The following is a 17,811-nucleotide window of genomic DNA, read 5'->3' as shown; positions in this document are numbered from 1 at the left end:
GCTTGAAAATATGGAGAGTGGTAATCAGTAATGTGTTGCAATGGATTGGCCCTAAACATAACACTTTGTATTCAGAAGAAAATGTTTATTGCTTTGCCACATGTTTCGCACTTTTTCTTTAGTGTCTTGTTGCGAACAGGATGCATGCTTTGGAATATTTGTGTTCTGTACAGGCTTCCTTCTTTTCACTTTGTCAATTAGGTTAGTATTGTGAAGTAACAATAATGTTGTTGATCCATACTCTGTTTTCTCCCATCACAGCCATTAAACACTGTACCTGTTTAAAAGTCACCATTGGCCTCATGGTGAAATCCCTGAGCAGTTTCCTTCCTCTCCGGCAACTGATTTAGGAAGGACACCTGTATCTTTGTAGTGACCGGGTGTATTGATACACCATCCAAAGTGTAATTAATAACTTTACCATGCTCAAAGAAATATTCAATTCAATCTTCTTCTTTTTTACACATCTACCAATAGGTGCCCTTCTTTGCAAGGCATTGGAAAACTTCCCTGGTCTTTGTGGTTGAATCTGTGTTTGAATTTCAGTGCTCGACTGAGGGACCTTATAGATAATTGTGTGTGTGGGGTACAGAGATGAGGTAGTCATTCAAAAATCCTGTTAAACACTGTTATTGCACACCGACGTGAGTCCATGCAATTTATTTTGTGACTTGTTAAGCACATTTTTACTCCTGAACTTATTTTGATTTTCCATAACAAAGGGGCTGAATATTTACTGACTCAAGACATTTAAGCTTTACATTTTTTATGAATTTGTTTAAAAAAATATATAAAAAATCTTTACATTATGGGGTGTTATTGTGTTTAGGCCAGTGACTAAACATCTCAATTTAATTCATGTTTAATTCAGGCTTTAACGCAACAAAATATGGAACAAGTCAAGGGGTATGAATACTTTTCTGAAGTCACCGTATAGGGTACAGATTGGAGTGGCAGCAAGTCTTAAACCTTAAATGGTTGAGACGTTTTGCCATGTTCTTTTGGTCTGTAGTCACTGCCAGTTTTGGAAGCCTTTGTTAACTTTTTGGTGACTGGGGGGCAGTATTGAGTAGCTTGGATGAATACGGTGCACAGAGTAAACTGCCTTCTACTCAGCCTTTAAAGCTTATATGCATATAATTAGTACATTCGGATAGAAAAAACACTGAAGTTTCTAAAACTGTTTGAATGATGTCTGTGAGTATAACATAACTCATATGGCAGGCGAAAACCTGAGAAAAATCCAACCAGGAAGTGGGAAATCTGAGCTTTGTAGGTTTTCAACTCGTAGCCTATCGAAGATACAGTGGGATATTGGTCATGTTGCACTTCCTAGGGCTTCCACTAGATGTCAACAGTCTTTAGAACCTTGTTTGATGCTTCTACTGTGAAGTGGGGCCCAATGAGAGGGGATTGAGCCAGGTGTCTGGCAGATTGCCACAAGCTCATGATGCGCGGTCATGTGAAAGTTAGCTTGCGTTCCATTGCTTTTCTACAGACAAAGGAATTCTCTGGTTGGAACATTATTGAAGATTTAATTTCATTCATCCATTCATTCTGATTATGGTGGCATTTGTTTTTACAGTATAATACAGTTCATTTTCGGTATTGTACTGTGTACAGTACTTGCGTTGATACCATTTTATATTACAGTAGGTGTAGGCTTACTGTAATATGAAATACCGAATTTTACATGCCACTGAGCTGCCTGTAAGGGACTGTCAAATTCAGGATCCCAGATTTCTATTGCTAGGCTACTATATTTATTTCTCAACTGCTAATTTGGCACATTGCTTCGCAATACAACTGGAGTAGCCTACCTGGCTTTAAATGAAAATTAATGAATCACAATTTAAGTGCTAATGGGTGATTATTATTTTTTTTTAATTTTACTTCCCCTGTTCTAACATCTAAGCGAAATAACAACACAATGTCAAATACAGGTAGCCTAGTCAAATAATTAACATCCAATCACATTAACCGTTACTCTCTCGCGGGAATTCAAACGTAGCTGCTGCTCATTCCGTTTGCTCGAAAATTGATAAATGGTTAAAAAGAAGTCGGGCCCGCATCCATAGACATATACCAGCTCTACTTGTAGTACTGCTACTACCAGCAGTACTACACCTGCACTTGTCGACGACAGAAGTTCTTCTGCTTCCACAAGCATATCCAATGCTAGCATCAGTAATTCTACATTTGTTCTTTGTCCAGCTAGCATGGACACTGACAGTTGTGAATCTGATGCAGCCGAAGAGCTACTGCCCCTTACCCGAGAAAGCACCGAAAAACAGACGGGGACGTTGGACCATCGAAGAGGCACTAATATTATGAGAACTACATTGATTTGGGGTTCACTTATATTGGGAGTAGTGCCTTTCCTCAGCCACAGTGTGTTATATGTGCAAAACTATCTCACAACTCAATGAAACCTTCGCTCTTGCGCAGACATTTAGAAACCAAACATGAAAATTAGAAAAATAAGCCACAGGAGTTTTTGAGCGAGTAGTAAGACATGTATAAAAGCAACAGATACCATTAATAAGGAGGGGCTAGAAGCGTCTTATATGGTGAGCTACCGAGTGGTTAGGACAGGCAAGCCCCATACTGTTGTGGAGGACTTAATTATTCCTGCTGCCGTGTTTATTGCTGGGACAATGCGGGAGGAAAAGGCCCAAAGAATTATACAGTCAATGCCTTCATCAAACAACACTGTTTAACGATGCATCAGTGACATGGCAGGAGATGTTTTGAAACAATTACTGCTTCGCATACAAGCCAGTGCTTTATAGCTGGATGAGTCAACAGACGTGGCGGACCTGGCACAGGTACTGGTATATGTCCGTTACGTTTATGGGGGGTCAATTTAAGGAAGACATCCTCTTCTGCATATCACTGGAAACTAGAACAACAGGAGATATTTTTAAAGTACTGGACAGCTTTGTGACATCAAATGGACTTTGGTGGTCAAGATGTGTTGCTATCTGTACTAATGGCGCAATAGCCATGACAGGGAGACATAGTGGAGTGGTAACGCACATGCAAGCAGTTCCTCCCAATGCCACTTGGGTACGCTGCAGCATCCACTGAGAGGCTCTTGCTGCCCAGGCAATGCCTGACAGCTTGAAAGACGTTTTGGACGCTACAGTGAAAATGGTTAACTTTGTTAAAGCAAGGCCCCTGAACTCTCGTGTATTTTCTGCACTATTGCAATGATATGGGCAGCGACCATGTAACTCTTTTACAACATACAGAAGTGCGCTGGTTATCAAGGGGCAAAGTATTGACACGTTTTTTTGAAATTGAGCGATGAGCTTAAAGTTTTCTTTACTGACCATAATTTTCACTTGTCTGACCGCTTGCATGATGATGACGTTTCTCACACGACTGTCCTATCTGGCCTATAGCGAAGCACCTGAGTGAGTTGGGTGTGCAATTACGCAGGTACTTTTCCAAAACGCATGACACAAACAACTGGATTCGTTATCCCTTTCATACCCTGCCTCGAGTCCACTTACCGATATCTGAACAAGAGAGCCTCATCGAAATTGCAACAAGCGGTTCTGTGAAAATGTAATTTCATCAAAAGCCAGTGCCAGATTTCTGGATTGGGCTGCGCTCAGAGTATCCTACCTTGGCAAATCACGCTGTTAAGACCCTGATGCCCTTTGCAACCATGTACCTATGTGAGAGTGGATTCTCGGCCCTCACTAGCAGGAAAACTAAATACAGGCACAGACTGTGTGTGGAAAATTATATAAGACAGACTCTCCAATACAACCCAACATTGCAGAGTTATGTGCATCCTTTCAAGCACACCTTTCTCAGTAACCTGTTCATAATGCACCCTAGAAAAATCTATGCCTCTTGCAGCCCTTCTTCCTGTGTGCTTCCTGCTCCGAAGCACCACTCACCTCACTCACACAGCTCCATCACATCATCTGGTCTTTCTCACAGGCTACAAGTGAAGACCGACACATCGGGGACGCAACTGCTGTGTCCTTATCCAATTCCGAGGTGCATATTGAAGATATTTTAAGAACTGTCCACATTTACTTTTTGTCAGCCAACAAGATGAGTATGCCTGAAGACAGCAAAAGCACTAGCCTATGTCAATCTACTATCCCCCATAGTACAAAGGTTGAGCTATTCTGTGCGAGAAATAAATATTCCAATCATAATCTGGGACAGTTGTGGGATGCGATAGATCCCAAATTAACACAACCACTATAATTAAAAAAAATTGAAAAAGGATTTTGCTAAATGAGGCTGACGCAACAGATCAGAACGTTTAGCTGAAATTGTTGAACTATTACACTTTCTTCACATTATAAGCGCAGCGTTGCACACACGGCAGTAGGCTATAAGCGCAAATGTTCCATTAGCGGGAAAACACCATTATCAAAATTGACCACAAATGTGATTATGCATGTTATGCATTTTTATGGTGAAAATTATCTTCCCAAAACTTGAAACTCGTGCTGCATACAGTATTGTAAAGTGTATTAATGTGCTTCTTTTTAAGAATTTATTTGGCCACTTTAGTTGTGATACAAACCTTATCAAAACGTGTGCAACTATGATTCGACTAAGTAAAAAAATATATATATATATATATATAATAATATTGTTTCTTGCCTTAACCTGTTCATCATTCACAAGTACAAAAATGTACCTTGAGGGAACATTTTTACATTCGCCATATGGTTAGTGAGAAAGTTCACATTGCAAATGTACGGTCCCTTACTAGACGTCCGACAACGTTTCTAAAATTTGCGGACGGCGTCGGGCCGTGCAGCAGGGCCGGATCTTCCAGGAAGTCATCAAACGAACTCTCTCGGCCATTCAGTTTCAGTTTTTATAACATTTTCAAATTTTGGTCATTTTTCCACTCTCCCGGTAAATCCCACGAGGGCGAATGGAATCATATTGCAAGTGTACAAAACATCACCAATCACTACGTGGCCTTATCTCCTAAATGGAAAATATTTTGAAGACGAAACTTGGTGAGCATAGGTTTGGCATAATGGGCAGTTGTCCCCGTACAAGATGGCGTCTATGCCTCAACGTTTTTTGAGTTATGGCCATTTTTCTGGGATTAAAGGTCGAAAAATGAAAATAGAGCAATAATATTTCCGCTTCACGTCAAAGTAAATGAACCTACGGTGTCAATAAAAAAAGAACCAGCCATTTATCTATCGTCATTTAAGAGAAATCGTACAATGTCAAATTGGTGATGTTCAAAAATATATATATATTTTTTTTATTACAGATCCAGTTGCAGTGTGTTCACACATTCTTTTTCAAGGGTGCTTCGGAGCTCTGCGAGATTTCTGTGATTTTCTGAAATAACGCACACTCACTAACCCCTCCATAAATAAGTCAGTTCTTAACGTAAATACTTATATCTCAAAATTCTATAAGTGCCTACCGCAAGGAGGATATGTGTTCACTTTCAGCTTCCTGTGTCAACCGGAAGTGCCTTAAAATTGTGTCATAGGTGCTGTTTCAAAGGGTTAAAAGGTCAGATCTTTTCAAAACTTTATATGTGTGATTAGGCAACCCTCATGAACTGTAAGTCCATCATTCCTCCCAACAAAGCTCTCTCACATACACACAGCAAGGATGGAGTGACAAAGTGCAGTGCTTAAAGACACACAGAGACTGCAATGGCATTACCATAATCTCTTGGCTGTGCAGAGTTCAACGAGATGCCCCACTTGACCGTAGCTCGCTCGGTCTAAGCACAGCGACCATGAGAAAAAGAAGGCCCAAAATGAAGCCTTGCCCTAAATGTCATTTGCTTTTGGGTGACAGTCAGAGAACCGTTAAGGTGAGAAGCACAATTCGACCTCAGGTACGTTTGTGAGGTCCTCCCGATCTGTGCAAGCCTAACCTTGACCGTGTGGCATTAACCCTTAACAGTAAATCAGTTTTTTTTTTTATCTCACAGATTACAATGACAATCTCTCCTTATAGGAATACATTGCCTGCTACCCTAAATTCAACCTAGAGCCTATGTGGGTTAATAATGCCTTATGAACCTGTCTTCGATGACAATCCATCAGGCCACTATGACGTCTACCTGTGTTGATTCTAAGCTTCCTGAAGCAACCGGAAGTGGTTAAAATCACCCTAAAAGTGTTTTTCCATACCTATATAACTGATGTTTGATAGAAATAGTGAATTCAACCCTGTGTAAATCAGTCAGTTCTTAACGTATAGACTTAAAACTCAGGATTCTGTAAAAGCATACCCCAATGAGGATATGTGTTTACTTTTAGCTTCCTGTGCCAACCGGAAGTTGCCATAAATGGTGTCATAGGGGCTGTTTCGAAGGGTTAAAAAAGTCAGATCTTTCCAAAACTTCATATGTGCGATTAGGCAACCCTCATGAACTGTAAATCAGTCATTTCTCCCATAAAATTTCCAAGAAAAACTCTCTCTCACACACACACACAGCTTTGACGGAGGGACACAGTGTGGTGCGTAGAGACAGACAGTGCCTGCAATAGTTACCTTTGTTCGAACAGTTAAAGAACCATCAGACCTAGAGTTCTGAAACTTTAGAACCCTGTTTTAGAGCTCAGGTCGATAGTGTGTGGTGAGTTATGTGGCTCTAGAAGGTTCTATGTGATAGTTGGCTTCTAAACTAGTTGGAAAATGTTGGTGTGGTGTCAGTTTGGTGTCAGAATGACATCTAATTGACTGATGGACGTTTACTTGCTGGCTGACTTTTGTCCATTTGCAATATGTTTAAACAGTGAGGTACCATCACCAAAATGACATTCACCCCCCACCCGTGCCCATCCAATAGTCATTTGTCATTTTGGACGTTTTTCAAAAAAATCTGTAAAAAATAACAGTCCCACTTCTCCCTCATCATACATGACAAATAGACCATGTAGGTTGATTCATGGCTTAACATAGTGCTATATATCATTTTGGCAGTATAAATGCCTTTTGGACATGGTTCACTGACTTTTGGGTTTGTAAACCGACTTCCATTGATAGTACATGGCAAATGGACATAACATCCGGATTTGACACTTTCAAATCTTTCAAATTGCATTTGGACATTTCTTATGGCATTTGGCCTAAAAAAAAAGTGACTTGACTTTAACTTCCTATGAAATCATATTGAAAATGGACAAAACATATGCCTTATGCACAAGTTTTCTTTTAAATGATGATAATAAAATATGACTAAAGTATGTTGATACAGCTCTTATACATGTTATTGACAAAAAAAATCGAAATAATTTCCAAGGGGGTGATAAGTTTTTGAAAAAATGTTCAATTTTTCAAAATTGTACTTTTGGGTCTTGACTTGTGTTACATTTGCAATATGAAAAATCACGGTGGAGCGCACTCGCCATCTGTTGGATTTTTGCAGTGTTACACTTGGCATTTGCCGTATGGCATTTGCAATCAACTTTGAATGAAACAACGCCGAATTGAGTGGTATTGGACACAGTGTATATGGTTGTTACAGTGCCAATATGTTCCCATTCATTTTTGTCCATTTCAGGGGGGAGTTCCCTTACATTCGTATGTGATAGGCAAATTTTGTCACCCAACAGACTATTCTTGATTTAATCTTGGCTTTACATATACTAAATAATATATGTGTGAAGCTCGTTTTAATTTAGAATTGACCATTAACATGCACCTGACTTGAAACAGGGGCAGGGGAAAAATACATGTAATCTCTGCACTTAAATAGCGAATGGAGGACACTTTTCCTGTGGTTCATTTTCATGCCAGCCAGGTAGGCTATACTCCTGTTGAAAATATAAACAATGTGCTTTATATTTGCTTAATATTAGGAAAGTTGAGAAATAAATATAGTAGGCTTAGCCTATAGAAAGCTGATGGGATCCTTCGCTTTTTAAGAGAGGCCATCAATATGTTTTCTCGCACAATTGCATAGCCTATAGAAATGTTGTGCAACATGACCTCATGGACTCTCATGAAGTGTTTGATTAGATTTTTGATGGCATTTGCATTGATGTCATAGTGATTAGAGGGACAATAGAGTGCTGAGTACCAGGCAGTTAGCAAATTTGGTTGGCTACTAATGACCATTAGCAGCATCAGAGCTTGGAGAAGCCAAATTACCGTGACTAAATGGTCATGTGGAATTTGACTGCCTTCATGACTCGTGACCACCGGTGTGGCAGTAATACGGTCACCACAACAGCCCAAATCTGCACACAATACCCCATAATGACAACGCAAAAACCTTTTTTATTTCTTTGCAAATGTATTTAAAATCTAAATATCACATTTACATCAATATTCAGATTCTTTACTCAGTACTTTGTTGAAGCACTTTTTGCAGCAATTACAGCCTTGAGTATGACGCTACAAGCTTGGCACACCTGTATTTGGGGAGTTTCTCCCATTCTTCTCATGCTCTGTCAGGTTGGATGTGGATGATGTTAAGCCAGGTTCAAGTCCAGGTTCTGGCTGGGCCACTCAATGACATTCAAAGAGTTGTCCCGAAGCAACTCCTGCGTTGTCTTGGCTTTGTGCTTAGGGTTGCTGTCCTGTTGGAAGGTGAACCTTCACCCCAGTCTGAGGTCCTGAGCGCTCTGGAGCAGGTTTTCATCAAGGATCTGTCTGTACTTTGTCTCGTTCATCTTTCCCTCAATCCTGACTAGTCTCCCAGTCCATGCCACTGACAAACATACCCACAGCATGATGCTGCCACCTCCATGCTTCACCGTATTGATGGTGCAATGTTTCCTCCAGACGTGACACTTGGCATTCAGGCCGAAGAGTTCAATCTTTGTTTCATCAGACCAGATAATCTTGTTTCTCATGGTCTGAGAGTCTTTAGGTGCCTTTTAGCAAACTCCAAGCGGATTGTCATATCGAGGGAATGATGAACAGAGCAAAGTACAGAGAGATCCTTGATGAAAACCTGCTCCAGAGCGCTCAGGACCTCAAACTGGGCTGAAGGTTCACCTTCCAACAGGACAATGACCCTAAACACACAACCAAGACAACACAGGAGTGGCTTCGGGACAAGTCTCTAAATGTCATTGAATGGCCCAGCCACAGCCCGGAATAGAACCCAATTGAACATCTCTGGAGAGACATAAAATTAGCTGTGCAGCGACGCTCCCCATCCAACCTGACAGAGCTTGAGAGGATCTGCACATGTGTGTTAAGCTTGTAGCATCATACCCAAGAATACTCGATTCTGTAATCACTGCCAAATGTACTAAAACAAAGTACTGAGTAAGGAGTCTGAATACTTATGTAAATATTTCAGTTTTTATATATAAACACACACACACACACACACACACACACACACACACACACACACATCTCTCAGCAAAAAAAGAGCCGTCCTCTCACAGCAAACTTAACGTATAGATATTTGTATGAACATAAGATTCAACAACTGAGACATAAACTGAACAAGTTCCACAGACATGTGACTAACAAATGTAATAATGTGTCCCTGAACAAAGAGGGGAGTCAAAATCAAAAGTAACGGTCAGTATGGTGTGGCCACCAGCTGCATGAAGTACTGCAGTGCATCTCCTCCTCATGGACTACACCAGATTTGCTAGTTCTTGCTGTGAGATGTTACCCCACTCTTCCACCAAAGCACCTGCAAGTTCCCAGACATTCCTGGGGGGAATGGCCCTAGCCCACACCCTCCGATCCAACAGGTCCCAAACATGCTCAATTGGATTGAGACCCGGGCTCTTCGCTGGCCATGGCAGAACACTGACATTTCTGTCTTGCAGGAAATCACGCACAGAACGAGCAGTATGGCTGGTGGCATTGTCAAAGATTAATCACTAACCTCTGATGATCTTCATCAGATGGCACTCATATGACTTCATGTTACACAATACATGTATGTTTTGTTCGATAAAGTTCATATTTATATCCAAAAATCTTAGTTTACATTGACGTGTTATGTTCAGTAATGTTTTGACTCCAAAACATCCGGTGATTTTGCAGAGAGCCACCTCAATTTACAGGAATACTCATCATAAAGGTTGAGGAAAGATACATGTGTTATGCATAGAATTAAAGATAAACTTCTCCTTAATGCAACCGCTGTGTCAGATTTCAAAAAAGCTTTATGGCAAAAGCACACCAAGCGATAATCTGAGTACAGCGCTCAGCCACCATACAGATACCCTGCCAGACCACTGGTTCAAACAGCTCTTATTCGCTCCCCTATCATAGTAGAAGCCTGAAACAACGTTCTAAAGACTGTTGATATCTAGTGGAAGCCTTAGGAAGTGCAATCAGACTAAATTTTACACTTTATATTGAATAGGCAATCACTTGAAAAACTACAAACCTCAGATTTCCCACTTCCTGGTTGGATTTTTCTCAAGTTTTCGCCTGCCATATGAGTTCTGTTATACTCACGGACATCATTCAAACAGTTTTAGAAACTTCAGTGTGTGTTCTATGCAAATCTTATAATATGCATATCTTAGCTTCTGGGCCTGAGTAGCAGACAGTTTACTCTGGGTACGCTTTTCATCCGAACGTGAAAATAGCGCCCCCAGCCATAAGAAGTTAACGACCATTCCACAGGTGCATGTTCATTAATTGTTTATGGTTCATTGAACAAGCATGGGAAACTGTGTTTAAAGCCTTTACAATGAAGATCTGTGAAGTTAATTGGATTTTTACTTGTCTTCGAAAAACTTCAAATTCCCTGTCTCTCTCTCATGGTCTTTATCCCCAATTAAGGAATGAAAAGAGTTGCAAGCTGTGGGAGGCAGTGCCTCCTTTAAAATAACAATCTTCTAACATTTTTCTTCTCCTGTCTTCTCTCCCTCAGACGGACCGAGCGGTGCAGTTGCTGTTGGAGACTAGTGCTGACAACCCCAGTTACTACTGTGACTCACTGAAGGCGTGTCTGGTGACCACCATCACCTCCTCAGGGCCCTCCCAGAGCACCATCAAACTAGTGGCCACCAACATGATCGCCAATGGCAAACTGGCAGGTAACTGGAAGCCATATAATTAAATATAACTCTAGTTTATGGAAGATATATGACATCTGCCACTCTAGTATTTTATTTCTAAGCTGCCCTCTCAGAGCACCATCAAACTGGTGGTCACAATCATGATCGCCAAAGGCAATCTGGCATGTACTGGTGGCCATAAAGCTAAAAGGAAACACTAGTTCCATTAAGTTTGATGATGTCAGTCACTCTAGTATTATACTGTATATCTACGCAGGTGGCAACAAAGAGACTATTGTTTCAACTGTGGTACCATTGTGGTGTATGCCATGGGCTCTTCCAACCTTGGCTCTAATACCCAGACCAGCCTAGGCAGAGCCTCTGCCATTGCACACCACCACCTCTAGTTCTATGGAGTAGGTAGTGTGTTGAGTGTATTATTATGCAGTGTATTATTACCACGGTCCCCTTCTGCAGCCCAGCAGCTCACATAACAGGTAGTTTAACTCCACAGCCCATAAAAAAGGCCTTGTAGCACAGTTATAGCTTCCCTTAGTAATCAATCCTAAACCCCCCTCATCTCACACACTCCATCACTCTCTCTGTCTCTCTTTTTCTCCCGTCTGTCAGAGGGAGTGCAACTGCTGTGTTTGATTGACAAGGCTGCGGACGCATGCCGATACCTGCAGACCTATGGGGAGTGGAACCGCGCTGCCTGGCTGGCTAAGGTAACTTATCTTTCACTCATCTGTCCATCATCAGTATCCCATTTAAAGTATTAGGGCCAGAGAAACTCTCAAATCATATTGCTGGGCTGGAGTCAAGGAGATTGTTCGTTGCAAATCAAGACTGTACAGTAATATAAAATGTAGTGGTAGTTCAGATAAAGCCTATAAAACATAATTGAAATTATAACTTGATCGCTTATTTGTGCCTCTGTATGCGTGTGTGCCTGCAACTGTGTGTCAGGTGCGTCTGAACCCGGCAGAGAGCTCAGACGTGCTAAAGCGTTGGGCAGAGCACCTCTGCTCCCCCCAGGTCAACCAGAAGTCTAAGGCCATCCTAGTGCTGCTATCCTTGGGCTGCTTCCATAAAGTAGGAGAGATGCTACAAAGGTAACAGTAACAGCCTCTCTCTCTCTCATGTTCCCCATTATCAGCTCCTCTGGGACTTTATTCTGCTTTTTGCTCAGCTCTGTGTTATCCATCACTCCAAATTGGTCCTCATTGTCTAACTTTGAGCATTTTCAAAGGTGTGGTGGTGCTCTCCTACCTTGCTTCTCTCGCCACATTCAATATTGATCTGCTCTGTGTAAGTTAGACCTGCTGTCTCAGTGGCAGCCTACATTTTAATGTGCCTCTCCCCATGACACCTTAGAAAGGCGTGTGGCTGGCAGGTTGACGTGAAGCTTCAAAAACAGAGACATGAAAGTTGTGATGATGCACACCTCTCTCTGATGTCTCCCCCCCCCCCTCCTCTCTCTCTCTCCCTCCTGTCTCTCTACCTCTTTCTCCCATCCATCCATCAATCTCAACTGTGACAGCATGAGGTACTTTGACCGTGCGGCGCTCTTCATTGAAGCCTGTCTGAAGTACGGAGTGATGGAGGCCAACGATTCCACCAATATCCTTTCAAAGTCAAGACATCATACAGTCTGGCTGTGCTAATCAGGTTATTCTCAATCTTTCTCACATAAAGTTTGTCTAGTCTAATACTACAGCAGTCTGGAACAGAATGGACTGTACCTTTTATAGTACAGTTCACATGCTTTATTTTCTTTACCTGAAGAGTGGACACCACACTACCTTTTGTACTTTGATGTTTTAATTCAGACAGAAGAGGGAGATTGATGAATAGGTGAAACAGTATGAAGGGTTGAGGCGGTGATTGAACCCCAGTCTCCGGGGTTGTGGTACACAGTATGTGCAGAGCCAGAAGTGTTAACACTCAACTACAGGCTGAACACTTCACCTCCTTTATCCAACCAGATCTTACTGTGCATTGGGGTTTGTCTGTTTCCCAGTGTTTTCTCCTTGACCTATGTGTCGCCACATAAGCTGATCGGGGCTGCGTTCGTGGACTACGCCCGACTACTGCGCACCCTGGGCCTGAGGGAGAGCGCCGCGTTCTGGGCATCGCGGGCAGGGGGTGCCGGAGAGCAACTGCTGGAAGAACTCTTCCAGGGAGAGGGGGCAGTGCCCGAGGAAACGGAGGGCCTGGAGAACACAGAGTGATCCCTGAGTGTGGAGCAGAGGGGAGGAGTTGCCCATAAGCCAAGATCTATGATCAGCTTAACGCTCACCCCCTCCTAATTGTAACTATTACAGGTGAAAATGCAAAACTGATCTTGGATCAGTGTTCTAGGGGCAATTTAGGGGGAGAGGAGAGGAAGTGTTTGTCACTGGAGATTGCCATGTCTGTGAATATGCTTTTGTGTGTTCTGATTCTTCACGTGATCAGTGTATGTGTATGCAGTGTATGTGTATGCATGTCGATTTCTCCCCCAGTGGCAGGCCAAATGGAACCACACACTCACTCGCACAGCAAATGCAGACATTCATCTAATGCATCAATTTATGGTTATTAAGAACAGATTAAGAGATTATAATCAGTTTTTGTTGATTGATTTGAGGTTTTGAATGATCAGTTAGCTTTATTTTGAGGTTTTTTTTAACGATCTGACTCTTCCGTGGAAGATTCAATCAAAGTTTGCTGACTGTCGATGTACTGCTATTACCGTTTAAAGCAGTTAAAAGTGGCACAACCTTCTATCCTTCAACATTCTGCATGATTCATTCCCTTTTATTTAATGCTGGTGTTAGTGTAAATTAATGTTTAAATGTTTGAATGAATGACATTAAGTTCGAGTGAGTGTCCATTCCCTGTAGCTCAGACATGAAGCAGACCAATGTCCCAGACAACCCACACAGTGTACCTGACCTGGGTTCAAATACTATTTGAAATCCTTCAAATACTTTGAGTGTTTGCTTTAGCCTGCTTGGAGTGCCAGATGAGCGTGGTTTGCACGGTTGAGACGTATCTATTGGTTATCTTGCAACAGGCAAGCTCAGTCAAGCATTTGTGGTAGTATGTGAGCCCCGGTCTGCTGTGTCGTGACTGAGAGTAGGTGGTATAGAGCAGCTCTATTAAGACTGACCAAAGCCAGGCATAGTTAGCACAGGGGACTGCATTCATCAACTTGTCCCTGCATTACAGAAGGGACACTGATGAGGCTCTTCCTCTAGTCTAGTTAGCCAGGATTGTTTGCGCTAACAGACACAGTATATTATACCCCTACACAGAAGAGATGATTTGACCACTGTTAGCTATAAGGGCTTCTTGGTTAATATATTGTGGGCATGAAGTATTCAACAGTTGGATTGCAGATTGATCTCCTATAAGGACATAAGATGTCAGTTGTATTGTGTGTTTTCTGATGTGTGAAGTATGAGGATGTCTCATTAAAATATTTTAAAAAATATAATGTTTAGCAAATCATTCTAGTGGACCAGAAAAGACAGAATCAGCATGAAGTTGACTGCTGTTCTGTCAAGATCACTAAAAGTCCTCCCTCATCAGGAGCATGGCATTGGCTGGTACCAGGCTCAGGCCTAAAATGAACCAATCAGCAAATACTTCCTGTCGCATACTGTAGGGTTGCATTCTAAAAGATCCACAAACTGCATTACACAATCTGTATCTAAGTACAGTTGAAGTCAGAAGTTTCCATACACCTTAGCCAAATACATTTAAACTCAGTTTTTCACATTTCCTGACAATTAATCCTAGTAAAATGTCAGTTAAGATCACCACTTTATTTTAAGAATGTGAAATGTCAGAATAATAGCAGAGTGATTTATTTCAGCTTTTTTTTCTTTCATCACATTCCCAATGCGTCAGAAGTTTACATGCTACCAAATACTAATTGAGTGTATTGCCTTTAAATTGTTTAACTTGGGTCAAACATTTTGGGTAGCCTTCCACAAGCTGCCCACAGTAAGTTGGGTGAATTTTGGCCCATTCCCCCTGACAGAGCTGGTGTAACTGAGTCAGGGTTGTAAAGGCCTCCTTGCTCGCATACGGTTTTTCTGTTCTGCCCACAAATATTCTATGGAATTGAGGTCAGGGCTTTGTGATGGCCACTCCAATACCTTGACTTTATTGTCCTTTAGCCATTTTGCCACAACTTTGAAAGTATGCTTGGGGTCATTGACCCATTTGTGACCAAGCTTTAACTTCCTGACTGATATCTTGAGATGTTGCTTCAATATATTCACATAATTGTCCCCCCTCATGATGCCATCTATTTTGTGAAGTGCACCAGTCCGTCCTGCAGCAAAGCACCCCCACAACATGATGATGCCACCCCTGTGCTTCACGGTTGGAATGGTGTTCTTCGGCTTGCAATCCTCCCCCTTTTTCCTCCAAACATAACGATGATCACTATGGCCAAACAGTTCTATTTTTGTTTCATCAGACCGGACCAGAGGATATTTCTCCAACAAGTACAATCTTTGTCCCCATGTTCAGTTGCAAACCGTAGACTGGCTTTTTTATGGCGGTTTTGGAGCAGTGGCTTCTTCCTTGCTGAGTGGCCTTTGAATGGTTATGTCGATATAGGACTTGTTTTACTGTGGAAATAGATACTTTTGTACCTGTTTCCTCCAGCATCTTCACCATGTCCTTTGCTGCTGTTCTGGGATTGATTTGCACTTTTCGCACCAAAGTATGTTCATCTCTAGGAGACAGAACGCGTCTCCTTCCTGAATGGTATGACGGCGGTGTGGTCCCATGGTGTTTATACTTGTTTGTACAGATGAACGTGGTACCTTCAGGCGTTTGGAAATTGCTCCCAAAGATGAACCAGACTTGTGGAGGTCTACAATTTTTTTTCTGAGGTCTTGGCTGATTTCTTTTGATTTTCCCATGATGTCAAGCAGAGGCACTGAGTTTGAAGGTAGGCCTTGAAATACTTCCATAGGTACACCTCCAATTGACTCAAATGATGTCAATTAGCCTACCAGAAGCTTCTAAAGCCATGACATCATTTTCTGGAGTTTCCAAGCTGTTTAATTAAAGGCACAGTCAACTTAGTGTATGTAAACTTCTGACCCACTGGAATTGTGATACAGTGAATTATAAGTGAAATAATCTATCTGTAAACAATTGTTGGAAATATTACTTTGGTCAAGCACAAAGTAGATGTCCTAACCGACTTACCGAAACTATAGTTTGTTAACAAGACATTTGTAGAGTGGTTGAAAAACGAGTTTTAATGACTCCAACCTAAGTGTATGTAAACTTCCGACTTCAACTGTATCAATAGGCTAAACCAGTCTAACCATTGACTCACACCCACATACCAAAAACTGTATAGCTCTTAAACCACTCACCAAAAACGACCAATCCCATGTCAACTCTTCCGTATAGGGTGTTAGGAGTGCGGGTAAAATATTGTTTTTTTTTCCCCCTTGCCTCGTCTGTCTTGTTCAAAGTCAAAACTATTAAAGAAATTAATTATTTTAAAAATATATACAAAAAAAAATATGTGAATGATGTACATGAAAAGTAATTCTGTGTTTAGTAGCACTTGTATTATGTTTTCTTGTTCAGAAGTGATAATTGTAACTAAATCCGTGTATCGTTCTGTTGCCGAAACATGTGAGTGCTGTTCTAGTCTGGGATGTTGTTGACCACCCTAGACAATGTCACTATGGTAACCCACGCTTATTTTGAGGATTACACAGGGCTTAGTTCCCACATATCCATGTCATGTAGTTTCAGTGTGTTTGGAGTTTTAGTTTCCATTATGCCTGAAATGGACTAGAGTCCAAACCATAGATTATATTTCTATGGTTTACTATTTCTATGGTCTAAAAGATCCAATCAGTTGATATGAATCTGTTTATTTTGATCTAATCATGTCCTACAGTATTGTCTAAGTAATATTGGCCCCCACTGTACCCCTAGCCTGGTCCCAAATCTATTTATGCTGTCTTGCCACTGCTGCCCATAGGAGTTGGCAAGACAGCACAAACAGACCTGGAATGAGGCTACTGTACCTCTTCCTTCTGGTGTCTTTTAAAGTAGATTTGAATTAACAACTGCTGCTTTGTTTAATTTTGTTGTTAAACTTTACAGAACAACTGTCTGCCTTTTAAGGGGTTATTGTATGTGACCGTAGACATTAATTACATAATAGAAAAAAATCTGCCTTTTTGTTTTGATTGAAGACAATTATAATTTTGACGGTGTCAAAAATGGAAAAGCTTTGCCTATTTTTCTTGTCGTCTCATGTTTACACTGAGTGACCCTCACATCCGCTTTATAAATCTTGTTCTGGAAAAAAAAAATGAAAATGGATAGCAATAAAAGCATTTAAAGTATCTACCTATATTGTGTCTATCTCTCTTTCTGATCACATGAGGGCACTGTTACACTATGAGAGAGACAAAGTGAGTAAAAAAGTGTATCAAACAGCCATGGACAGACTGGAATACTTTTGGGAAATCCCTTCAGTACATCAATGAATGACCACTACACGTGAGATGAATTACAGGACATTTAATCCAAGATGGCGTAGCAGTCAGACGTCTTTGTCCTGTCGTGTCCCTTGTATATATCGTTTGACATATTTCTCGTCGCCTATCCTTTAAAATATTTTGCTAAACCTCATCTAAATACTCTCCTGCAACCCGTCTCAACCAATGTGGCGTGGATCTGCTTTTTTCTCCTAAAGTATTTATATTTACTTCGGATCTGGAATCCCTCAACTGAAGCTAGCCAGCCAACTACCAGATATCAGTCAGCAAACCATTGCCAGCGGTCATCAGCTAACCTTCAGCTCGGAAAG

General features: G+C 41.3%; 1 protein-coding gene across 2 annotated transcripts in view; it reads left to right on the top strand.

Annotated features, from left to right (window-relative positions):
• The window catches only part of wdr11 (WD repeat domain 11), a 150,314-nt gene extending 132,962 nt beyond the window's left edge, over positions 1–17,352 (top strand). For both annotated transcript variants that reach the window (XM_065023446.1, XM_065023445.1), the window contains exons 25-29: positions 10,832–10,997; positions 11,589–11,686; positions 11,928–12,073; positions 12,502–12,584; positions 13,014–17,352. In XM_065023446.1, coding sequence (XP_064879518.1) covers positions 10,832–10,997; positions 11,589–11,686; positions 11,928–12,073; positions 12,502–12,584; positions 13,014–13,192 — 672 coding nt within the window. In that variant the 3' untranslated portion in view covers positions 13,193–17,352. The remainder of the gene's footprint in view (positions 1–10,831; positions 10,998–11,588; positions 11,687–11,927; positions 12,074–12,501; positions 12,585–13,013) is intronic.
• The last annotated feature ends 459 nt before the right edge of the window (positions 17,353–17,811 follow it).

The sequence above is a fragment of the Oncorhynchus nerka genome, linkage group LG10, assembly GCF_034236695.1.
Source record: "Oncorhynchus nerka isolate Pitt River linkage group LG10, Oner_Uvic_2.0, whole genome shotgun sequence".
Classification (NCBI taxonomy): Eukaryota; Metazoa; Chordata; class Actinopteri; order Salmoniformes; family Salmonidae; genus Oncorhynchus; species Oncorhynchus nerka.
Note: the sequence above shows the minus strand (reverse complement) of the source record. Positions and strands in the feature narration are given on the sequence as shown.